Raw genomic sequence first — 24,074 nt, 5'->3', positions numbered from 1 at the left:
CTTCAAAGTTATGCATTACTAAAGATTCCATTTGTATGGGAGGTCCAACGCCCCCTTTCTCCAAATTCCGCATTTTCTTGGTGGTGTTACGGATTGACCTCATATAACTCCTCATTGAGTTTCAATGTTCTGGCATGTATACCTTCAAAGGTATGCAGTACAAAAGATTCCATTTGTATGGTAGGTGCCACGCCCCTCTTATATATCGAAATTATTTTTAGCCTAAAACCTTCCCGTTGATCGAAGGAACCCATAACCAAAATTTGGTGATGATTGATGTGTGTGAAATACGTTTCCATAGCGAACACACATACACAAAGAATTTGATTTTTATATACATATATATGGCTAAACCGATTTGGGATTTCAAAATCAACTCACCATCATCTCTCCTTCCTGTATCTTTCCTAAAAATTTCATGGCAATCTGTAGAGCCGTTCTCGAGTTATGGAGTGACAATCAAAATGTACCCTTCTTTTTATATATATAGATATTTACTCAAGTTATCGTGTGCTAGACAGATAGACGGATGGATGGACGGACATTGCTAAATCAATTCATTTTTTCATCCTCAGCATTTTGATATTTGGAACCCTATATCGTGATTATAATGCAGAATCAAAATTTATGGATATAGCTGTGGTTGAAGTGGATAGACCCTTTGAACTGGATGCTACAGTAGAAATAATAAAACTCTGCAATGATCGATTAGTAGCGGGCAAATGGCTGCAAATTAGTGGATGGGGTTCGTTAGATGCAAACGATAGAATTCCTTCTCCTCTTCTCAAAACTAAGTACGTGGAAATACAACCAAATACGTAGTTACCAATATGGGCAACTTTAGAAGGAACAACCTTTTTAGCTGGACATAGTGGAAAAGATATGTGTGCTGGATATTCTGGAGCAGCAGCCGTTCTAAATGGACGACTTTGTGGGGTGGCACAAAGTAGGTGTAGAGGCAAAAATGTTTCGTGTGTATACATAAATGTAACAAATCGAAGAGTTCTAGACCTTATAATATACAAGATGAAGTGAAGGGTGTTATTATAAATTGACTGTTGATTGGAATAACACCCTAACTCGACTGAGTGCCGAATTTGCGAGATATGGCGTTTTCGAAACAGCAGTAGAGATATGGTGATATTCCGCTCAGCAGTCGAAATGATGATATTTTTTTTCTTGTATAATTTATAAATAAATTGTTACAAATGTGAGTAAATAAAGGTTAGTTTAAATATTTTTTATTGTATGCAAATGTGACACATGAAAATGAATTAAGTTATGAGACAAAACTTTGATCACAACTTCAAAGTTCTCTCGTTTATGAATAGGTCACGAGATGAAAACAAAATTTGCGTTATTACTACTTTAGGGTCCTGGCAAACTCCGTGTAAATCAGCTGATCCAACGAATTCTATGCAAGTCAATCTAATCGGTTATTGAAGCCATTGAATAACGCCTTAGTCATAACGATACTATAGCCAACCAATTAGTTTTTGGTTTTCCGCCATATCCATAATCTATAGATTTTTGCATTGGCGAATTTATTCACATTTTTAAGGGTTTGTATTTTTCGTTTTGAAATTTTTTTCGTATTTTCTATTTTATGAAGTTATGACATTTTATAGGTTAAGGCACCGAAAAGCGATGCCAATATACATACATTTATCTATGATTAAGTGAAAATATGATTACGAATTGGGCGTTATGAATATGACAAGCTTTTCAGGGCCTTTAAAGAGGCGATATGTTACCAAAATAGGATTTTACTTTGGTAATAGTTGCCGCTGGATGTCGCACTAATCGAGCTTTTTAGAAAACCCTCGGAAAGCGGTGCCACTACCAGGTGGAAAATGGAAATACCAATTGGCGCCAGAGTTGGCAGAGAGAAGAAGCGACTTGCGCGCCTTCTTGCACGGCCATAAGCGTTTAAACGGTTAAGCGCCAATTAAGAAAGTAAGTAAGTAAGAAATGCCTGGATTAGGGATTTCATCGTAGACCAGCTAGAGGCCTAGCAAGGCAAAAACTGTTTACTTGGCTTTTTGCCTTTTAATCAGCTTTCAATACATCTTCTACATTCCAAGATAAGTAAGCCTATGCCATATTCTGAACTTATTGAACTTGTATCTCTCGTAATAAATAAAAATACCGTTGGGTTAACAGCCAAGCTAGCATACTATATCATCATCGCCGTTAATTGGCGTTAATCCACATAGGAGTTTTTTTCCGTTGGATATTAAGTTACACCAGTCATCCATGTCATGGGTTATTTGACGACATTTGAAGGGATAAAAGTAAAAACCAGTTTTCCACCACCGATCTTTCCCAACTCAGTAAGGGTCTCTTTCTTCCTCCGCTGCCAAATTCTTTCCGGTTAAAAGTACCTTTTATTCGCTGCGCTATGTTCGTATCTGTCATACACTCAACAATTAAGATCGCTTTATGAAGCTAATAAAACGCTGCCGAGGATTTTGCGTACTACTGTCGGTACCACAATCTCGGTGTTCTCTATAAGTCTACATTCTCAAATGTAAGCACCTTCAGTTTGATCTCAATTGATTTGCGAACGATTTGACTTTACTAAGGAAATGAGGATTGTGACATTACCATTCGTTGCGGTCCTTGATATAGGTTGGCAATTTACAACCGCAACCCAAGTTTTTGCACGGCGCCTTTTCCACCGCAAAACATTCAATGAATTAATTCAACCACCGCATATCCGACTCTCCAATGCAACAAGGATAAAGATCGGTACAGACATTGAATGTTGCCCAAAAGGACGACCAGCTAAGTTTGGCTTTCCATAATAGACGTCTCTATTATTTGGTTTAGTAGTCGAGTTTAAGTAAACATTTTGCGATGTGAGTTATTTTTTTGCGTTGAATTGCTTTGCCGAGTTCCATTAAAAACTTTCAAGAAATTTCAAGGCCTTCTTCAGCACACATTAATAAATTTTCAATTCATTACATGAAGGGCATGAAATTCTGTGCAGGCAATTATTGCATACAATTTATCGATTTGTTATTGTTTTTGTTATTTTTATTATATTGAACTGCACTCTTTTATTTTTGTTTGTATTTATTTATTTGTGGTCTAAAAATAATTACGGATACCTCCATACAATGTTTATGTAGGCGAATTTGGGTGCGTCCAGCATCTGTAGAGTGAATGCAAAGTTTGTGTTTTAGTGCATATACATACGTACATACCTATCATACATATATACCTATATGCATGCGGTTGCATGTTCATACATATTTATGCTTGTAAAGACATATCCGCCTAGTTATTGTTTGCATGTATTTGCTTAACTTGTAATACTATTTTTGTACTGACCTGTGACCGAAACTTTATATAGAGGAGATATGCAATTGAGGTTTTTAGAAGCAAAGTTGTTACGTGAAGTAAGGTTGAGAGGATGTTTATTGCCCACATCTATGCCCATGGAAAATGCCTTTAATTTTCAGAACAAAGGTTGTATTTTGTCTATACAATAACATAGGCACCCTGAAATATCTCAATCAGGCCGGTAGGCCCACTGCAAGCTCGAAAATAGCGCATTGTACGTACTTTTCGAAAAATCACACAAACGTGGCGCGCAGAGTTTGTTTGAGTTTGCGTATTGTTTTACCTAAACACACAGCAATGTTGCCAAAGAATCTTAAGACTTTCGAGGCGCCCCAGATTTTATTTTTTTTTTGATTCTCATGCCTCTTCGGTAGCCTGAAAGTTTTATGCTGAAGTTAAAAAATGTGTGAGTACCAAGTACTCGTTAACAGTGGAAACTTTACCTGAAAGAAATACTTTGAAGCTACATACTTATTTAAGAAAGGCTCAGTCGGCTTTTTGGTTATTATTTGATTAAAAAAAAAAAAAAATGTAAGGCGCGATAACCTCCGAAGAGATCTAAGGCCGAGCTTCTCTTCCAATTTGCGTCGTGCTCCTCTTGATTTTTCCCTACAAATTGGCCGGACGGGACCTACATGTTTTATGCCGACTCCGAACGGCATCTGCAAGGCAGATGAGTTTTCACTGAGAGCTTTTCATGGCAGAAATACAATCGGAGCGCTTGCCAGACACTGCCGAGGGGCGACCCCGCTTAGAAAAATTTTCTTCTAATTGAAAAATCTTATTTCTAAATTTTGATGTTGCTTTGCCCGGGAGTTGAACCCAGGGCATACGGTGTGATAGGCGGAGCACGCTACCATCACACCACGGTGGCCGCCACTTGATTATTTGATTATTGGCTTATATTATTATCGATTTATTGGGTTTTATCGGTTTGTTATCGTGCAGTCATTCGATTCTTATTGCTTTCTTATCGGTTGTTTTCTCATGTGTCATCGATTTTATATTGAAGTATTTCAGTATCTGTTTCGTAAAAAACGACGAGTCATCGATAACAAATCAATAACATAACAAGAAAAAATTGGTAGCACTCCGATAACAAATCGATAAATTTTCAGTAATATACATAGCAACAGCTTTTCAATAAAAAATCGATAACATTTCAATAATTTACCGATAAGTTTTCGGTAACACGCCGAAAGCATATTTGTTATAATCTGATAACTTTCCGATAGCATAAATTTTTTCTACTTCAATAAAATATCGATAAAATTTTGATCAATAATCGACAAATTTTCGATAAAAAATCGATAAAAGGTCGGTAACATTACGTTTGTTACCGATAGCGAGTTTGTAGCACTTCGATTACAAATTGATTACTTGCCTATACCTCTCTTACCCTCCCTTTTCTTTGTTCTCCTTTTCTTTCCTTTCCCTTATAGTTTCTAGAAGTATTTTATATATCGTCTACGTTCTAGTAAAAATCACTAAGTCCAAAATGATTTAATAACTTCGGCCTGTCATAAAAATATGCGACTTGATGATTATATCCTATCCTGAACTGGCCGGTCCATGAGGACCTTACATAGACTGAATGAGTCGGTAGTGTTGGCAGCAGTTTATTTAACGACCAAACTGAAAATCCCTATCAAAAACTAGGACCTATTAAAATAACTCCGTCCTCTTAGCAAATACTAGAAGCTTTCTAGAACTTATGCCACTTGCTCCTTCTAGATCTGACAGCTGTATCACTCCTAATAGCTGGAGTCTTAGCTTAGCAAGCGCAGGGCACGTGCATAAAACATGCTCGATCGTTTCCTCCTCCAACCCGCACTTCCTATATCTGCGATCACTGATGAAGTATTATTTAAAGGCATGTGACGCCAGAAGGCAGTGTCCAGTCAGAATAACCTATTATATCCTAAGTAAGCTTCACATGCTGAAATGAAGTTTATGAGGTTTGCCTGTCGAAATTGTTTCTTTTTGTTTCTAACTCAAAAATATCAAAATGGACTTAGCGACTTTTGCTTGAATATTTATATCATGTGTGGTTTCCACCCTAAAGCATTTTAACCCCTTTTAATTACAAAAATTTTGTTATACGATGCCATAGCTTTGATATGGATTCACTTTCAGCACATACGATATTTATACCAGTCTATGCAGGTCATGCGATAAACGAAACAATTAATATTCAAGAACGGCTATAACATTACAACAATACTAACATACAGCTAATTAAGCTAAAACATTCAAAAGATAATTTGCTAATGACAAACTTGCGATAAAAAGTCGGTTGCCTACTACGAAAACAAACAAGAAAATTATAGTTTCCGTAGAATTCTAACAAGAAGCCAGCGTGAAATTTTTCGTAATTTCCGACAACACCAGTGATAACGACGCCAAAAGCGGGCTTGCAAACGCTCCAGTCGATTTGAGTTCAAGCGATGACAACATAGCTCTAATATAAGAATGCCAGCTGAAATTTAAATAAATAAAAATTGTATATGTAAATAGAACATTTAACAAATGCGGGTTAATACACTGTGAGAAATATTATATTGTATTAAATCTACTCACTTGCAGTTGAGAAACCAAAAATCAATATAATAAATGCCCCTTGCAGCATGCGCAAATTTAACGGTTGTATGATTTGCGAATCTTGCGTTTTGGGTGCTTGACCTGTGCTCTCTTCACTTTTACCAGCCACATCACTGCCACCATTTGCATTGCGGTTTTCATCGCTTTGTGGCGGCTCGTTGCTACCATTTGATTCTGTTGTTGTTGTGGTTGGGTGTAAATTATTATAATCATTTCCCAACATACGCGACTGTGTGGCATATTCAGCATTTGTCATTTTATCCAGGATGCCGCCTTCAAAGAGATGAATGATGCTGCAGAAGAAAGGGAAAAGAAGATGTACCTAAATAAGCGCAGTTCTTATTATGTTAGAGTATTGGCAAAGGCAAATGAATACATTTTTATACTCAGTTGAGTAGAGCTCACAGAGTATATTAAGTTTGATTGGATAACGGTTGGTTGTACAGGTATAAAGGAATCGAGATAGATATAGACTTCCATATATCAAAATAATCAGGATCGAAAAAAAAATTGAGCCATGTCCGTCCGTCCGTCCGTCCGTTAACACGATAACTTGAGTAAATTTTGAGGTAAATTGATGAAATTTGGTATGTAGGTTCCTGAGTACTCATCTCAGATCGCTATTTAAAATGAACGAAATCGGACCATAACCACGCCCACTTTTTCGATATCGAAAATTTCGAAAAACCGAAAAAGTGCGATAATTCATTACCAACGAAAGCTAAAACGATGAAACCTGGTAGATGGGTTGATCTTATGACACAGAATAGAAAACTAGTAAAATTTTGGACAATGGGCGTGGCACCGCCCACTTTTAAAAGAAGGTAATTTAAAGTTTTGCAAGCTGTAATTTGGCAGTCGTTGAAGATATCATGATGAAATTTGACAGGAACGTTACTCCTATTACTATATGTACGCTTAATAAAAATTAGCAAAATCGGAGAAGGACCACGCCCACTTTTAAAAAAAAAATTTTTTAAGTAAAATTTTAACAAAAAATTTAATATCTTTACAGTATATAAGTAAATTATGTCGACATTCAACTCCAGTAATGATATGGTGCAACAAAATACAAAAATAAAATAAAATTTCAAAATGGGCGTGGCTCCGCCCCTTTTGATTTAATTTGTCTAGGATACTTTTAATGCCATAAGTCGAATAAAAATTTACCAATCCTTTTGAAATTTGCTAGGGGCATAGATATTATGACGGTAACTGTTTTCTGTGAAAATGGGCGAAATCGGTTGAAGCCACGCCCAGTTTTTATACACAGTCGTCCGTCTGTCCTTCCGCATGGCCGTTAACATGATAACTTGAACAAAAATCGACATATCTTTACTGAACTTAGTTCACGTACTTATCTGAACTCACTTTATCTTGGTATAAAAAATGAACGAAATCCGAATTGACCACGGCCACTTTTTCGATATCGAAAATTACGAAAAATAAAAAAAATGCCATAATTCTATACCAAATACGAAAAGAGGGATGAAACATGGTAATTGGATTGGTTTTTTGACGCGAAATATAACTTTATAAAAAACTTTGTAAAATGGTTGTGACACCTGCCATATTAAGTAGAAGAAAATGAAAAAGTTCTGCAGGGCGAAATAAAGAACCCTTGAAATCTTGGCAGGTATTACATATATAAATAAATTAGCGGTATCCAACAGATGATGTTCTGGGTCACCCTGGTCCACATTTTGGTTGATATCTGGAAAACGCCTTCACATATACAACTACCACCACTCCCTTTTAAAGCTCTCATTAATACCTTTAATTTGATACCAATATCGTACAAACACATTCTAGAGTCACCCCTGGTCCACCTTTATGGCGATATATCGAAAAGGCGTCCACATATAGAACTAAGGCCCACTCCCTTTTAAAATACTCATTAACACCTTTCGTTTGATGCCCATATTGTACAAACAAATTCTAGGGTCACCCCTGGTCCACCTTTATGGCGATATCTCGAAACGGCGTCCACCTATGAAACTAAGGATTACTCCCTTTTCAAATACTCATTAACACCTTTCATTTGATACCCATATCGTACAAACAAAGTCTAGAGTCACCCCTGCTCCACCTTTATTGCGATACCTCGAAAAGGCGTCCACCTATAGAACTTAGGCCCACTCACTTTTAAAAAACTTATTAACACCTTTCGTTTGATACCCATATTATACAAACGTATTCTAAAGTCACCCCTGGTCCACCTTAATGGCGATATCTCGAAAAGACGACCACCTATACAACTACCACCACTCACTTTTAAACCCCTCATTAATACCTTCAATTTGATACCCATATCGTACAAACACATTCTAGAGTCACCCCTGGTCCACCTTTATGGCGATATTTCGAGACGGCGTCCACCTATAGAACTAAGGCCCACTCCCTTTTAAAATACTCATTAACACCTTTCGTTTGATACCCATATTGTACAAACAAATTCTAGAGTCAACCCTGATCCACCTTTTTGGCGATATCCCTAAATGGCGTCCACCTATAGAACTATGGCCCACTCACTCATAAAATACTCTTTAGTGCTTTTCATTTGATAGACATGTCATACATACACCTTCCAGGGTTTCCCTCGGTTCATTTTCCTACATGGTTATTTTCCCTTATGTTGTCACCATAGCTTTCAACTGAGTATGTAATGTTCGGGTACACCCGAACTTAACCTTCCTTACTTGTTTCCTTTCATGCTCTTCTTAGTCCCTTGGTGTTTTTATTACAAGAGATACCTCTTTGGTGGCCTGATTGTCTCAAATAAATTTAGGTTAGAATAAATTGTTTGGCGACCTTTCATATTTAATATGTTTATATTCGTTCTGCCGACTCGAGGACAATTAAAATAAAAGAAACACAAGTTTTCTTGAAAAAATCCGATATATTTATATAAACTGAGGTTAGGTGTGATCTGTCATTGTCTCGCAAATTATGTGAACCGGACATTGTATGTGGTGGGGGGACTTCAAGTCACGCTGAACCCTCGCGGCCATCTTGGACAGATAGGCATCGAGTCAGCTGATTAGGCACTATACAATAGAATCAGTAGTTGATGCTTTGCTATTGTTAGAACTAGATGAAAACACTTTGGTCGTGGCTTCCTCGTATTTATTCAAGACTTATTCCAGTCGATGGAGGCCTTTTCCAAACTAAATCCTTGCAAGGCATTCATTCTTCATATAACTCAAGTTAACAGCGCCATTACTTTATCTGGTATTACATCGCTTCTCCGAGTTGCCCAAGTTACATTCTTGCATGAAGTAATGGTGCGGCTCATAAGACAAATTAGACCTTACATTACATATAGAATTTGTGAAATAGTTGTGCTTCAAAATTACATAGCCAAATGATCCGGCTTCCAATCTATCCTTAATTCAAACTCATCACAATATTCCTCATCCTACCAGTTGTTCTGTCAAACTTCGCTGTACAGTAGCGTGCACGTGCATTGACCCCCAAGACATATTTATCTGAATCAATATTAAAATATTGGGAAGTATGGACATACACGACACTTCGATGATCATATATCGGCTCAAAGTAAGTCAGTCTAATGTCGCTTTTACATCCTTAGCATGAGAATCGCGGAGTGCGATTGTGCTTCCGTGCCAGGGATAAGCTACCATGTCCTTTCGCAAGCTCTCATAAAAGACCCTAGCAAGCCTATCATAAGAGGCGTCTAAAATCCACATACCCTAAGGCTTTTCGATGAGTTAAAAAAAGCGAGGTACAGCTGGGCTGTTGTTGTTGTTGTTGTAGCAGTGCTTCGCCCATCCAATAGGTGCGACCGATCACAAATCGTCATCAATATCCTCTAACGGGAGTCCAAGGAAACTTGCTGTTTCAACAGGGGTGGACCACATTACAATTAAAAAGATGGTTGATGTCATGTGGGGACACATTGCAAGCAGGGCATACATTTTGTATTGTGTTGATTCTGGATAGGTAAGAGTTTAACCTGTTACAGTATCCAGATCGAAGTTGAGCTAGAGTGACTCGCGTTTCCCTGGGGAGTGTGCGTTCCTCTTCCGCGAGTTTTGGGTATTGTTCTTTGAGTACTGGATTCACCGGGCAATTGCCGGCATAAAGGTCCGACGCCTGTTTGTGGAGTTCACTGAGGACCTGCTTGTGTTTTTTTGGCTTCATACGGCTGAGTTCCTCATAATGCTTACGGAAATGACTCCTTAAGCCCCTGGGCGGTATAGGCTCATCAATCAGATGTCTGTTGGGATGCCCAGGTTTCTGGGTATTCAACTTCAACTGTTTGGTTAGCATCTCATTGCTCTCCCTGATGGGGAGTATTCTCGCCTCATTATGTAGATGGTGTTCTGGGGACATAAGAAGATTGCCCGTGGCGGTTCTGAGAGTAGTATTTTGGCAGACCTGTAGCTTCTTCCAGTGAGTAGTTTTTAGGCTCGGCGACCATATAGGGGACGCGTAGCATGCAATGGCTGGCTAATTCCTTTGTAAGTGGTAATGAGCGTTTCTTTGTCTTTTTCCCAATTACTGCCAGCAAGAGATTTGAGGATTTTATTATGGCTCTGGATTTTCGGTACTAATTGCGGCTACATGCTCACAAAATGTAGATCCTGATCAAACGTCACACCCAAGATTTCGGGGTGTAGGACAGTCGGTAGCATAGTGCCATCGACGTGGATGTTCAAAATGGTCGAGTTGTAAATAAGGTCGCGGAGGATTTAGTCGGTGATAATGCCAGGTTTCGCGACGCGAAAAAGCTGGAGAGATCAAGGAGGTAGCCGTTTATCTGCTCATCGATCTGTGGGCTTGGGCCTGTGTCCATTATTGTTCAGTCATCGGCGTAGGAAACGATAAAAACTCTTTCTGGTGGCGAAGGTAGCTTTGATATGTAGAATTTTAACAAAAGTGGGGATAGGACACCACCGGTGGCACCCCTTGTTTAATTCTTCTTGGTTTTGATGTTTCGTTTCTAAATTGCGCAGATGCCTGCCCTCCACCCAGATAATTTGCGGTCTAGCGCTACGAGTACTGTTCTATGGTGGGGGTTTTGATTTAAACCGCAATTTATCTGGGTGCTGATGGCATTTAGTGCGGTGGTGCTGCTATGAAGTTTTCTAAAGCCATGCTGATGACAGGCTAGCTGATTTGAAGTAGGGGAGCAAAATGGCTTCAAGCGTCTTGGCTACTGGCGATAGGAGATATATAGGGCGATATGACTCCCCTACGTTAGCTGGTTTCCCAGGCTTTAGTAGCGGGACCACCGTGGCCATTTTCCATTTTTCGGTAATGACAAAGGTGGAAAGAGACAGGTTGAAGACATGTGGTAAATATTTGAAACCCTCTTTCCCTAGGCTTTTTAGCATCGGCATAGCTTTGCCGGCTGGGCCCACTGCTTTGGATGGTTTAGCATGACCGGTGGCATCCTCAACCTCTTTGGCGGTGATGGTAATTGGAGACGCGCTGAATTTATGTTTATGTGCGTGTATATTGGCCCACCGTCTAACTTTGTCGACCGCAGAATGCATTATATATTGTCGGCAAACAGCTCTCGATTTTTTTCGCATCCGATAACACTTTATCGCCAAAGGCGATGGAAATTTTGTCATTGTGCTTAGACGGATTCGATAGGGACTTCACGGTGGACCAAAGCTTACCGACACCGGCAGAGAGGTTAAAACCGCTTGGCTAGTACCAGAAGGTGCTAGTAGTGAAGTCTTTAGTCCGGCAAAAGGCTGCTCATAGCCGCAACACTTCTCTAGCTTCGGGTGGTACCGTAATGGTTAAAACCAGAATAAAACAACAATAGCAGCCGCAACAGGGTGAGCAGAAATTATCGAGAAAAGGTTCAGACACTTCAGGCTAATACCTACTGTTTGGCATTATAAAACGGTGGTCTCATTCGATTCCATGTGCTTTCTTTTTTCTCAGGAAGTGCTCTCTGATTGAAAAACACTTACACATCATTAAAACTATCCAAGAATGGGCAGCCAATCTGCACTGCCACAGCCGAATAGCGTGTGTAAAGCTAATGACTAAGTTGAAATGTCTTGGAACCTGTAAAAACAAAATAAATTTTAGCTTCAATTGACAGCACAAAGACACTATCAAATAATGTTTTCTCACCGAATTGTTGTATATTGAAGTAGAGTGTCTCTCTTCCACCCAAAACTGCCTTATTTTCCCAACCATCAGCAATCAGCAAGATACCTGATTCAACCGAATCAATGAGATAACCTTCCATATCCGGATTCTGTTGCTTCATAAGCGCATATAATTGGCGAAATATTTCAGTGCCATTCTAGAAAAAGAAAAACAACAACAAACGCGACATTACTTTCACTTGCCACGCAATACAACGCCAACATTTTGTTCAAGGCAACCTCCAGCATTTCCAACGATGAGCTTTCCTTTTCCACAAACAATTGATAGCCATCATGCAACATAGCCGATTGCAAGCGTTGAAGAGTGTTAATTGGAGCCTCATGTGGTGGACGTGCGAATTGTGAAGTGAGTTGGGCGGAGTAGACATCAGCTAACACGTAGGTGGCCGCAATCCAGTAGACGATCATGAGAAACTTGGCACGATAGCCGTGATAAAGCTCCTTACAAGCTGTGTGTGTGTGTGTTTGTAGTACAGCATAAGAAATGGCAGAGGCAGTTTACAAGTAATGAAGCAGATAGTGATAAAATAATTGAATGAAATGAGAATGCATTAAATGTCAGCTAATATGAACTGATGAAGCGATGGTGCTGCTGCGTAGAAATATTGTCTGAGTGGACGCAAAATGGTTATTAAAAGATAAAAATGCTATTCAGAACTTAAAACACACAGGCGCACATACGTCTGCTTATGAGCTTACATTGCTTGAGAAAGAGCTGTACTGTAAACCAAATGCATTTATCGAATAGATTTTCTGGTATTTCCGTCATTACGAGTAATCTTCTGCTACGTTCCTGCAATTCGTAGGCTATACGCTGTTGTTGTTGTTGCTGTTTTAATAGCCTTCTTGTCATTTCATTGTCACCAGTGATTTCTTTAATATAAGCCATGTGAAAAGCTCATGCAATACCACGCTCCACATCGCGCTCTTGCTGTAATTTCCTTAATTGCTCTTTGGTTGTTTTCTTCTGGTAAGGCGAATTCCATTTGTACGGTATTGCTATGATCGCATAAAATATTGGACCTGAAAATATAATCGTCAATATGAGGTAAGGCCAAACATCGCGCTTGAAAGGGCGTATTATGGCGAATGCTTCATTGAGTCGACGTGGCGCATGCGTAGCAAATGCACCCGAATCGGCGAGTGTGAAAAAGGAAAACTCTACAGCTTTTCGGCGCTCCCAGCTGAGACTAACATCACCCAAGAGAAAGTCGGCTAACTGTGGATAGAAGAGTGAAGGTTGATGAAAAGAATAAAGTGTGGTGGAAGTAACTACGGGACTAAAATTCCTTCTACAAAGCAGTGTAGCACAAATCGTGCCTGAAAGTATGCCATACTTTTTTATATATCTTATATATAGCTACAATAATTTCAAAGTTATCCGACAGCATAAAAGGCACGTAGCTAACAGTAGCAGAGCGAAAATTAGCTTTGAACACGGCATTACTCCAAAACTGGTGTGTCTCTAATCAAACTAAATTTGACAAAAGGCAACGCATAAGCGTGGCATACAATTAGGCGTATACGCTATACTTTAATAGCTCTTTTGCTCTTTTTATACATTATTTCCGCTTCAACTTACCCCATTTTGTAACAATCCAATACCACCAGTAAAAGTATCATTATCCTCACCATCACCATCATTTCGCAACGCACCCTGTGTTCTACCGGGTGCTTCAATATAAATAAATTGGAAATTCATATGCTGTGCCAACAAGTTCAGAAGACAATGATCGCGTCCACCGGTCACATTAACTTCAGTAAAATCAGTATAATCATTATCAGCATCAACATAATCATCGAGCATGGTTGAGTTGGTGGAGTCATTTTCATAGGTAACCCAAAACCAAGGCGGTGACTTTTAAATAATTTTGGAGAAAACAGTTCAGTTAAGTAAGTTAGATTTTGCTTTGACAATCCTTCGCTTACGTGAAAAACTGGCACACGAAATATACGTCCATTGAAATTTGAATAGACCGTTGCAGCATTGGGGAGTAGTGGAATTTTCTGTAAACCTAAATTATCGCCATCGTACCAATTAACCAGGCGCAGATTGCTGACACCATCCGGCACAGCTTGATTGTAATATATACGAAATCTGTAACGTTATAAGCTTTGTAGTTAAGTGTTTCAGCTTGCGTTCCGGAGGGTTCGAGTGGGTCTTGAAAAATATGTACAAATGCCGCAAAGGGTGCTGTAAGGAGCAATGATGTGCAACTCGATCATTTGTTTACCGATATTATGCTCTTCACTCTGTACTGTCAGTTGTTAGCTCCAAACTTCTTTTATGACTGATAAGCAAGGGGGGCTACCCGAAGGCTGTATGGTACCAGAAGGGGCCAGTACCAGAGCAGTCTAAAGCAGTCTAATCTTGATAGCAAGTAGTAATTGTACATGTCTAATAGACCATGTAGGAGAGAATGCTGTAGTTGAATCTCACGCAATCTCTACAGAACAACTACTATACATTGTCCCTTGGGTGGCTTCATATTTAAATTTTGAAGTACCGGCCTTATAGAGCGTTAGTGAATGACTGTGCTCGAGTGTATATTTACTAAAGGATCGGTGATGAGTTGTAAGTCTGGCTACAGAATGCTCGGTTTGCCCGATGGTCTTTTGTAATTCAATACGGTCAATAAGAACTGATGCTCTGACAAGACGAGTTGGAAATTTCCATGTATTCTGTGCTTTTGAAATCGTATGAGGACTCCTCTGACTTTACACCTTACCGCAGCGGAAATAGTAATTGGACTTTGTATTACAATAAGAATTACTTATGGGATGTAATGTTTTTTCTGAATATAGCTACTTATTGTTGAATATTTAGGTCCTGCATTTAATAAGTACTCAACCGCCCGTCATCTATATCTACACGGGAAAACAATCTCTTATCAGAGCAAAATTCTTTAAGATCCCGCAAACAGCGGCCTACTAAAAGTGATCTTAAACTACCACCCCTACTCAGCTCTCCTGCTCTCCTCTTTTGGCGTTAAAAATAGAGTTAAACTGATAAACTATGGATTTCCTATAGGCAGGTCTCATTTAACAGAAAAGAAAGTAAATGAAGGGTTCGGGAAAAAACTTTTGCGAATACATACCCACTTTTGTAATTTGAAAATATATAGACTCAAAAAATTAGGAACATGAACTCAAAGACCTTAATACGGACACCAACGACATAGATTGAAGCGATCCTATAACAGTCGCTCAAAGCACTTTAGCGGGTCTGGTCTAAGACAAAGCAAAGATGAGGATTTTGGAACCACCAAAAAAAAAACGACAACAACATTCTAATTTTGAGGTTAAGTGAATTAACATAAAGAAATAATTCGCATAAATGCAAATAATTTGTTAAAGAAATGGTCTCGTTGGGCTCTATAGGGAATGCGGTATCAATATGCCTAGGAACTGCACTGATACTGATCATATAAAAGTGAACAAGTTTACGAGCATGGGATCCTTTTTTCCCTGCTGAAGTCGAACAAATTCTAAGCAATATTGGAAATCGTTTAACGTCTAGCACATCAAAAGAAAAAGAGTTATAACTTATGTCAATGTTACCATAATGAACACAGTGGACTAAGTGAATGACTGCGAAGGCAGCCTAACCTAATTTAAGGCCTACTTGATAGAACACATTGATTTTTAGGTCTTGCTTTTTCAGGATTCAGTCATGCAACGATTCTAACTCCTTAACGAAAAGCGAGATTTTTATTCGCACTAAGATCTGCTACATTCTGAAGATGATAAGCATTCTATGTACTCTATTATCTCATGGTGAAAGTCCAGAGATTATCGAAAAAAATATCAGTGAAGCCAACAAATATACGAAGCATGGACGATTATATTATCTTTGTCCCTCCTTCATACTCGAAATTTCCTGCTTCAACAATATTCAATAGACCGTTTTCTTTTCTTTAACTTACGCCTTCCTCCTTGGTCGCGTTATAACAACAGCTCGCATTGGTTCTTCAAAGCGTACTTCATCAGCTCTTGGTGGATGCTTCGCGCCCCAATAAAATATGAATAAACTCAAACGATGCGACAATCGACGTCCATGTATGCGCGCAGAGAGTTCATACGGTGCGCTAAATACCAAATTGACACTCTCAATCGAACCCTGTAAACTATTTTCGATGAATTTAAAAAATAAATCAATTTTATCATATATGACAGATTTAAAATAGAGTTTATGTAGTTGATAGATAAAATCATCAATATCCGTTAGCATGCCATCCAATTGTAAGTCGGTAGATCTTACGCCAGCTGCTGACTGTGGAGCCAAAATGGCTAGCTGACGTGGTTTGAGGCCATTAATTATTTCGGAGAGAGCTGAAAAGTGTGCGTTTGAGTTGTTAATATTTCGTGTGGGTTGGTTTTTTATTATAGTAAGTTTATAATTAAAAAAAATCATCTCTAATATTTACATTTTTTTAAATTCTTTTCATAAATATTCATATATGTATATTAGGCCGGGTCGATTTGTGGGGAGGCAAAAAAATCGCCGATTGCTCTGTGAAAATCATATTCTAAGGATCAAAACTTTGCCGAAGGAAAACGAATTCTGATGCCCCCCAATTTGGGTCGAACTTTTGGGTAGGGGCAAATTTTGAAAAGTCCCACTTTGACCCATTTAGAGTGCTCCAATCTAGTCCAAATGTATGACCGACCCCTCACTAACTTTGGAGGCCCGACCCACCGATGCCAGTGGAACACCCCCTGGAACCCCCCTGTGGGTTCACCATACAAACATTTCAAAAAATCGCCGGCTTTGCACTTAACATGAAAAAATCAGCTAAATGCCTATGTTTTTTCTTTTTGGAGTTTATTTTTCTCTTTAGAAATTTATTTAGTCAGAACATATGTAAATGAAAAAATGAATTTAACTTAGTAATAGAAAAGAAATTAAAAAAAATTATTAGAAATTAGCGTTTTTACAATCCTTTAAAAACCAAGGCATCACTGTGATGCATTTGCATGTCGTAAACATAGTTGTGTGGGTTTTTTATTCAACCGTTTTAAAAAATGAAGGTATCACTGTGACACAATTGCAGATCGTAAAATTGCTTGTGTTGTTTTTTTTAAGCCACCACAAGACACAGCAGGTGGAATTGAAATTACCATTTCATTCTTATTTCCTTGGCACGTAGACCATATATAACGCAACAGTTTTTGTGAATGCATTAAGTCGTTGTGAAGAACTCAAAGTGTGAAGTGCTAATTTTAGATAAAAAAATATTTCAAAAAAAATAATAAGTGAAGTGACCATTCCAAATGAAAAAGTTTACAATGAATCCACCATCCTCTACACCGAAAGATGAAGCAACTACATCAACAACTATCGAAAACCCAATGAGTCATATACCCAAGCATGATGTTACTGTTTTTGGTGTGTCTACTGATTTAACTGATCTTAATTTACCAACCCATCTGTATATCTTGAGATATTATTTTTACTTAAACGAACGTGCTAAAACAGAACAAAAAAAGTTTTCCCATCATTCACTATTCAAGTACAAGATAAGTTGATTGGAATTTGAGAAAAACTTGGTATGGAAATAATGCTGAGAAAAAGTGTATTTAATAAATTGAATAAATTGCTTGACAAGTATCAAGAGTAAATCAAGAGAAGAAACAACACCCAACAATTTACAGAGTATGTAAAATCTCTGGAAACAATTGTTTACTTGTGAAATTCTTCAGGTAAATTATTGCTATCACTCATTTATTATAATTGTCAACCATTTTTAATTATTTTATTATTATATATTTTCAGGTGGTGGACGGCTTCCAGAAAATTGAGTTGCAAAATATGCCCCCTGCTCCAGAAAAAATTGAATTTTCCACCGATTCGAAGTACTTATACGACATGGCCCATGCAATTTCTAGCGGCGTGGTTCCGGTGGATCTGGCTAACATCAAACCAGGGAAAATTGTACATTCTCGGTGGCTCACCAAGGCCGCTAGATTATTGCGATTATATGTGGCAACGGAAAATCCAGATGCAAATTTAAGAATTCTGGTTGAATTTATAATTACATTTTATGTGCCAATGTACTTCAATATCAAGTATTACAGCTCTGTTGTTGTTGTTGTTATTGTTGTTGTAGTGATAAGGTTGCTCCCCGAAGGCTTTGGGGAGTGTTATCGATGTGATGGTCCTTTGCCGGATACAAGTCCGGTACGCTCCGGTACCATAGCACTATTAAGGTGCTAGCCCGACTATCTCGATTTATGTGGCCACGTTAAACCTTCAGGCCATTCCCTCCCTACCCTACCCCCCAGTTCCATGAGGTTGACAATTGGGTTTGGAGAAGCTATATATTGCGCTGGCAACCTGAAAGGTTGCGCTACACAGCCCCTTGAATCTGGTATTTTAGTCGCCTCTTACGACAGGCATACCTACCGCGGGTATATTATGATCCCCTAACCCCGTACGGCAGTGCATTATTTTTCAAGTTCATTGGTTGGTCACGATTTCTAGAACCCCGTTTACGCAAAAATGTCAATCAAGTAATTAAAGATAATTCATATTATGCGCATTCGGAAATTATCTTGTTATCAATGTTGTTTGATGATAGCAAAGAAAAGCACGACTGTGCCATCAAGAAAATTCTACGCTATCGAATCGATGTTGACGAGCCAATGGAACTTAGAGTTTATAAAAAACCAGACATAAACTTTAATTGCACAAGTTATACGGAAATAATCAATTTGAATGATATAAATATCGTATTTGAACCACCATTCACGCGAAGCATTCCGTACGATACATTGAAAGAATATTTAGATCAAGATGATCCACCGTTTAATGATCCAAAAATTCCATCACACATACAAGGAACGGAACGACATGTTCAATTACTAGCTAGCGTTTTCAAAAGGTGTTATACCGGAAAATGTAGAGGCTGTTATGGCGACGACATTAGAGAGCCGTGCGAAATTGCCCAGACTTGAAAGTAAAAAACACTTCAAACAATAATTTTTTTTTAGTTTATTTTCTATAACACACTTAAATTAATTTCTTCATTTACATATGTTCTGACTAAATAAATTTCTTAAGAGAAAAAATAGATATTATTATAAATAAATAATAAATATTATTATAAATAAATAAATAAAAATAAAGAAAAAACATTGCCATTTAGCTGATTTTTTCATGTAAAGTGCAAAACCGGCGATTTTTTGCAATGTTTGTAAGGTGAACCCCCAGGGGGATTCCAGGGGTGTGTCACTGGCATCGATGGGTCGGGCTTCCAAAGTTAGTGGGGGTCGGTCATACATTTGGACTCGATTGGAGCAATCTAAATGGGTCAAGGTGGGATTTTTCAAAATTTGCCCCTACCCAAAAGTTCGACCAAAATTGGGGGACATCAGAATTCGTTTTAGAGGTATGGTTCCTTAGGCAAAGTTTCTTATTTTGATCCCTAGAATACGATTTTCACAGAGCAATAAGCGATTTTTAAATCGACCCGCCCTAATGTATATACGCTTTATATTATATTCATATATACCCGTACCTATGGCTACATCAGAAATATTTCTATCTGCATTACAAGCGATCGCGCCATAAGCGTGCCTTAATAAACATAAATTTAAGTACAGAATAAAAACTTTCATTTTCTGTTAACAATTCAACAATCTCGCTATGTAAGTATGTAAGTGTTTACAGCACAACGTGTTTGTTTTATTAATTTTAGTGCTTGCTCTTCACATATTTTTAAGTTCACTTTCAATCAACTAAAATAACGTTGGCTACCCTCGAGCGCTTTTATATGCGTTTTGTGAATATGAAAATTCATAAGCTTCTGACAATATCGATTCTCATTGATGGCTATAGGCCATCCACCAATACCAGCCTGCCAAACATCAATTTATGATATGTTGATTGTCAATTATCACATCAACTTTAAATATCGCTTGTCAGCAGTAGTCAGCATTCTTACGATGTAACGATTTACAACATTTCCTCAGGTGATTTCATTAAAACCAAAAATAAATTAAAAAGAAAATAAAAATTACAGAGCGTAGCTTAATTTAGCCCTTGGCGCATTTTTCATGTTGCTTCATAGCTTTCGAATGTTTCATTGTTCTTTCCCTACGCATTGGCGCCTCCTTTTTGTTTACATTGCGGCACTTAGTTGCAGGTATATTCGATTTGATGGCTTTCATGCTATTTATGGTATTATTAATAAATCGTAAATAGTTTTATCTGATATGATAATAAACGCCCAAGACAGTTGGCCCGGCATGTTGTGAGTAGAGCATGCAGTTTTTTTATTTTTTAAAGTTTTCTAGTAAGTATTAAATATTTAAGATTTTCTATTTATTATCTCTGGCTTCTTCTTTTTCTTCTTCTTCCTCTTTCATTAGCGATAAGTACACTTCCCGCAGATTTTTGTGATTTGTATCGTTGTGGACCTTTGCAGGATATTCATCTGGTTTGCTCTGGAAAATAGCGCCATTGAAGTACTAACCCGACCATCCGGGGATGTCGTTCAACTTTTTAAGTCATCCAACCCCCTCCTTCCGTGCCGATCTTAGGATCGTCAGAGCTGCGCCTGCTAAATTAACAGCCAGTGGTAAGTGAGATTAACAATTGGGTTGAAGAAGCTATAAATTGCGCTGCAGGTACTTGAAACCTATTTAAGTGACTCAAACTATGAGCATTTTCCTTTCGTTTGTTTGATTAGCCATAGAGTGCGCTTGTAATTCTCAACTGGTTAGTGAAATATTCTAAATACATAGTTTAAAAATTATATCCCAAAGAGGGGGGTTTCAAAGCAAAATGAGGTGGCTCAACAAGCAGCCAATACCTTAGAGCCCCCAGTCCTCGCCCCCAATGAATACATAAAAGGTGTAACAGGTACATAGCGACCTCTCTCTCTAAAATAACACACCGTCCTCTTAAATAACAAATAATATAATTATAAAAAAAAAAAAAAAATAATTATTCGCCTGTCGAATCACCAAAGCTTAGACAAAACCCTTCTATTTATATTGGTTATTTGAATCCCCTTTTATAAATTACTACCTTTGTAGAAATTGAAGGGAGGAAGGCATTGCAAATTAATAGCGTTTAAAAACTTTAAGTAAGCACAACACCAGACTGCGAGATTATTCATCACGTTTCCCAACAAGCCACGCCAGTTATCCCTGTTTTGCCAGTTGGAAACATTAACAGAGTGCAAATCTACATCCAACGAAGATATATCGCATAATTTTCTTCCTTGTACGGGTGTCGAGGAGATTTTTTCTAGACCATTTTTGCTCATCGATAGAGAACTTAACTTTTGAATTGCATACTCAGTGCGAAGTAACCCTAGTTTGTCAGGAGACCTCTTGAGTTAAAGCTAAATAATTACAATGAATATAGTTAATGTTTATTAAATCGATTATCTATACAGAGTTTTTGCATAAATTGCATTAATTTCACAACGGCTCTGCAGTTCGGACGCCTTCAATTCTCGCTCTCGCATTCGACTGACTGACAGCCATCTTGTTGCTCATTACCTTTTTCGTGAGTAGGGTTACCAGCTTGCTGACAAGTCTAATACTGGCTCCCAGATAGACGAAGTACTTCACAGTCTCGACTCCATATCTGTTAACAGTGAAGGATGTGCCGAGCTTTCCTATGATGACCACAACTACTCCGTCTTGCCCTAGCTCTCCGAAATACTTTCACCTTTTTATATAAGATAGAGGATGCAGAAATTATGGGAAGTTTTTCAAGGGCAAGGATATACATATCTCCTGCTGTTTGTAAGATCTAAAGTGGATTGCTGATATGCTTATCTTAACCACCTAACCAAGCATTAAGTTAAAGAAATCCAACGATAGAGAGTCGCACTGCATGAAGCCTCACTTGGTTTCAAATAGCTTGGAAAACTGCGCCTAAATTCCTACGTAATGTGGCAAAGCCTTATAAGCTCTGCTGAAAGCTTTAATTGATAAATGGCATGCAGACGCTGTCAAAAGCCTTCGCCAGGATACCACGAATCATGAAGATAGTAGATTTTAGAGCTCAGGCCGTATGGAAAATGCTTAACCCGTTCACCGCTTTCTGGTTTCGGGTCTTCGCACAACACGCGACTTCGCTTGAAATCTATGGCGGTAAGTAGCGAGAGGAAAAATACTTTCCTCGATTAGATAGTAAGACGAAAATTGCTCTCGGTAGTGAGCATTTGTGAAAGACGAGAGGAATATTCTTCAGCTGATTGTGTAGCGAATACCGTCTTGATGGCAAAATTTCCCTAGGTCATTGTGCTCATTTTCTTTGCTCCAGAAAGGCGTGTACTTATCTTGACTACCAGAAGGTAGTGGTCCGAGTTTTCAACCTCACAGCGAGCGCCTTTATGGGACACTGACGCTATGCCTAAAAGCATTAACGACGTGATTGATTTCGTTTAGTTTTCTTCGATCAGGACACAGCCGAGTAGATTGGTATAATTCAGCACGAAATGAAAATGAAAAATGAATCGGAGTACTGCTGACTTCCACGATTGCAGTCGCCGCAGTCAAAAAATTTCAAGGCGTTGGAGGCTGAATTTCTCCGACTTGCTCGTTCGTTTCATTCGTGATAGATAGCACTTTTTGGTGAAGTCTTTTACTCACCACCAAATCAATACCGAAGCTTTGAATTTGCGCTTCATTTTTTGCCCTTTTACATTACCCCTTTCATCCTGCTTCCAGCATTACGATCACGTCAGAGCTTGCTTCCCTCAGAAAATCAATCAACTAGGCAACTGTACCTTCTTCTGCAAGCTTCCGGCCATTCCAGTTACATGTAATCAAACCACAGTCCTTAAGACTTTTTTCGTGGCCGTCATTAGAAAAAAAGAGATCTCCTACAAGGCTTGCTTCCTACTTTTGGTAGGAGCAAGGGATTTTAGCTTTGATCGCCTTTTACAGCCGATTTGCCTTTCTGGGGATATATTCTAAACCACCTAACCTGCTTAGATCATGTACCTGGTACAATGCGACCGACATAAAATCGTCGAGTAAGCATATTAGAGATATCGGCCCAGCATAACGAAAGAAAAAGGTATAAAAAATTTCAAAAATGCCAGAAAGAATAATATCAAATGCAATCAAAGGTAAATCCATCGCTTCTTAACCTAAAAATAAATTTGCCCTTTTCTAGGAGTAGTCATAAATACTCCACAGACTTGACTTTAAGCTTTGTTTAAAGAGAGTTTTTTTTTTATGAAATAGACACAACTTATCTACAAAAGTATGTAGCTTTACTAATACCACCTTATATAAACAATATATTTTCGTTTGTATTAAGCAATTTGTTCTGATTAAGTACAAAGGCATAACTGCCTTTCGAAAGCTCGAAAATAATATATGTAATTATCATGCTCTATATTGTTTGGCTTATTTCTTCCTCCCCTTTCAAGCTAAAGGTAATATGTCTAGCCAATATCTGATCTGATAAGATCTTGAGATGTTGCCTCATTCGTCGGGAACCGTCAATTATAATTTTTTTTGGAACTCAAATTGCATTCATTTCGGTTTATTGTTTGAGTTCAACTTATTTTGTTGAATTTTTAATTTTTTTGCCAACCGAAAAATTTAACTGTAGCAAACTTTGTATATACATATTTTGAGTAGCCTAAGTACCTTCATACATATATCGTTAGCTTATTGTGAAAATGTGCTAAGTCACTTTTTACGAATTTTACAGGAGACGAAAAAAACTGAACAATTTTTGAAATAACCTTTTTTTCAAAACTGTGAATGAGGATACCTTTTAGTTGCAATACTTTTGAGTGTAGAAGCTTTGAAAAAGATAAATAAAAATCATGTATGTTAACCCAGCAGCTATTTTATGACTTAGCACAATTTCCTCACTCAAAACAAATTTTTTCTCCTGACTTAGTACTTTTTACTCAATATGATCTAATGATTGAAATATAACACTAAAACTACATATTTCACAAGAAATACTATTTATTTGTCAAA

At 38.1% G+C, this 24,074-nt stretch overlaps 1 protein-coding gene across 1 annotated transcript in view; it reads right to left on the bottom strand.

Annotated features, from left to right (window-relative positions):
* Positions 1-5,569: 5,569 nt before the first annotated feature.
* Ir40a (Ionotropic receptor 40a) overlaps positions 5,570-24,074 on the bottom strand; it is a 70,599-nt gene continuing 52,094 nt past the window's right edge. Inside the window, 9 exon segments of the mRNA XM_067764208.1 lie at positions 5,570-5,827; positions 5,929-6,242; positions 11,904-12,000; positions 12,070-12,244; positions 12,327-12,556; positions 12,807-13,326; positions 13,690-13,965; positions 14,037-14,205; positions 16,034-16,439. Of these exon segments, the coding sequence (XP_067620309.1) occupies positions 5,673-5,827; positions 5,929-6,242; positions 11,904-12,000; positions 12,070-12,244; positions 12,327-12,556; positions 12,807-13,326; positions 13,690-13,965; positions 14,037-14,205; positions 16,034-16,439 (2,342 nt within the window). The 3' untranslated portion in view covers positions 5,570-5,672.

Source organism: Eurosta solidaginis, chromosome 2 (genome assembly GCF_040869045.1).
Source record: "Eurosta solidaginis isolate ZX-2024a chromosome 2, ASM4086904v1, whole genome shotgun sequence".
NCBI classification, from domain to species: Eukaryota; Metazoa; Arthropoda; class Insecta; order Diptera; family Tephritidae; genus Eurosta; species Eurosta solidaginis.
This window is presented reverse-complemented; position numbering and strand designations above follow the sequence as displayed.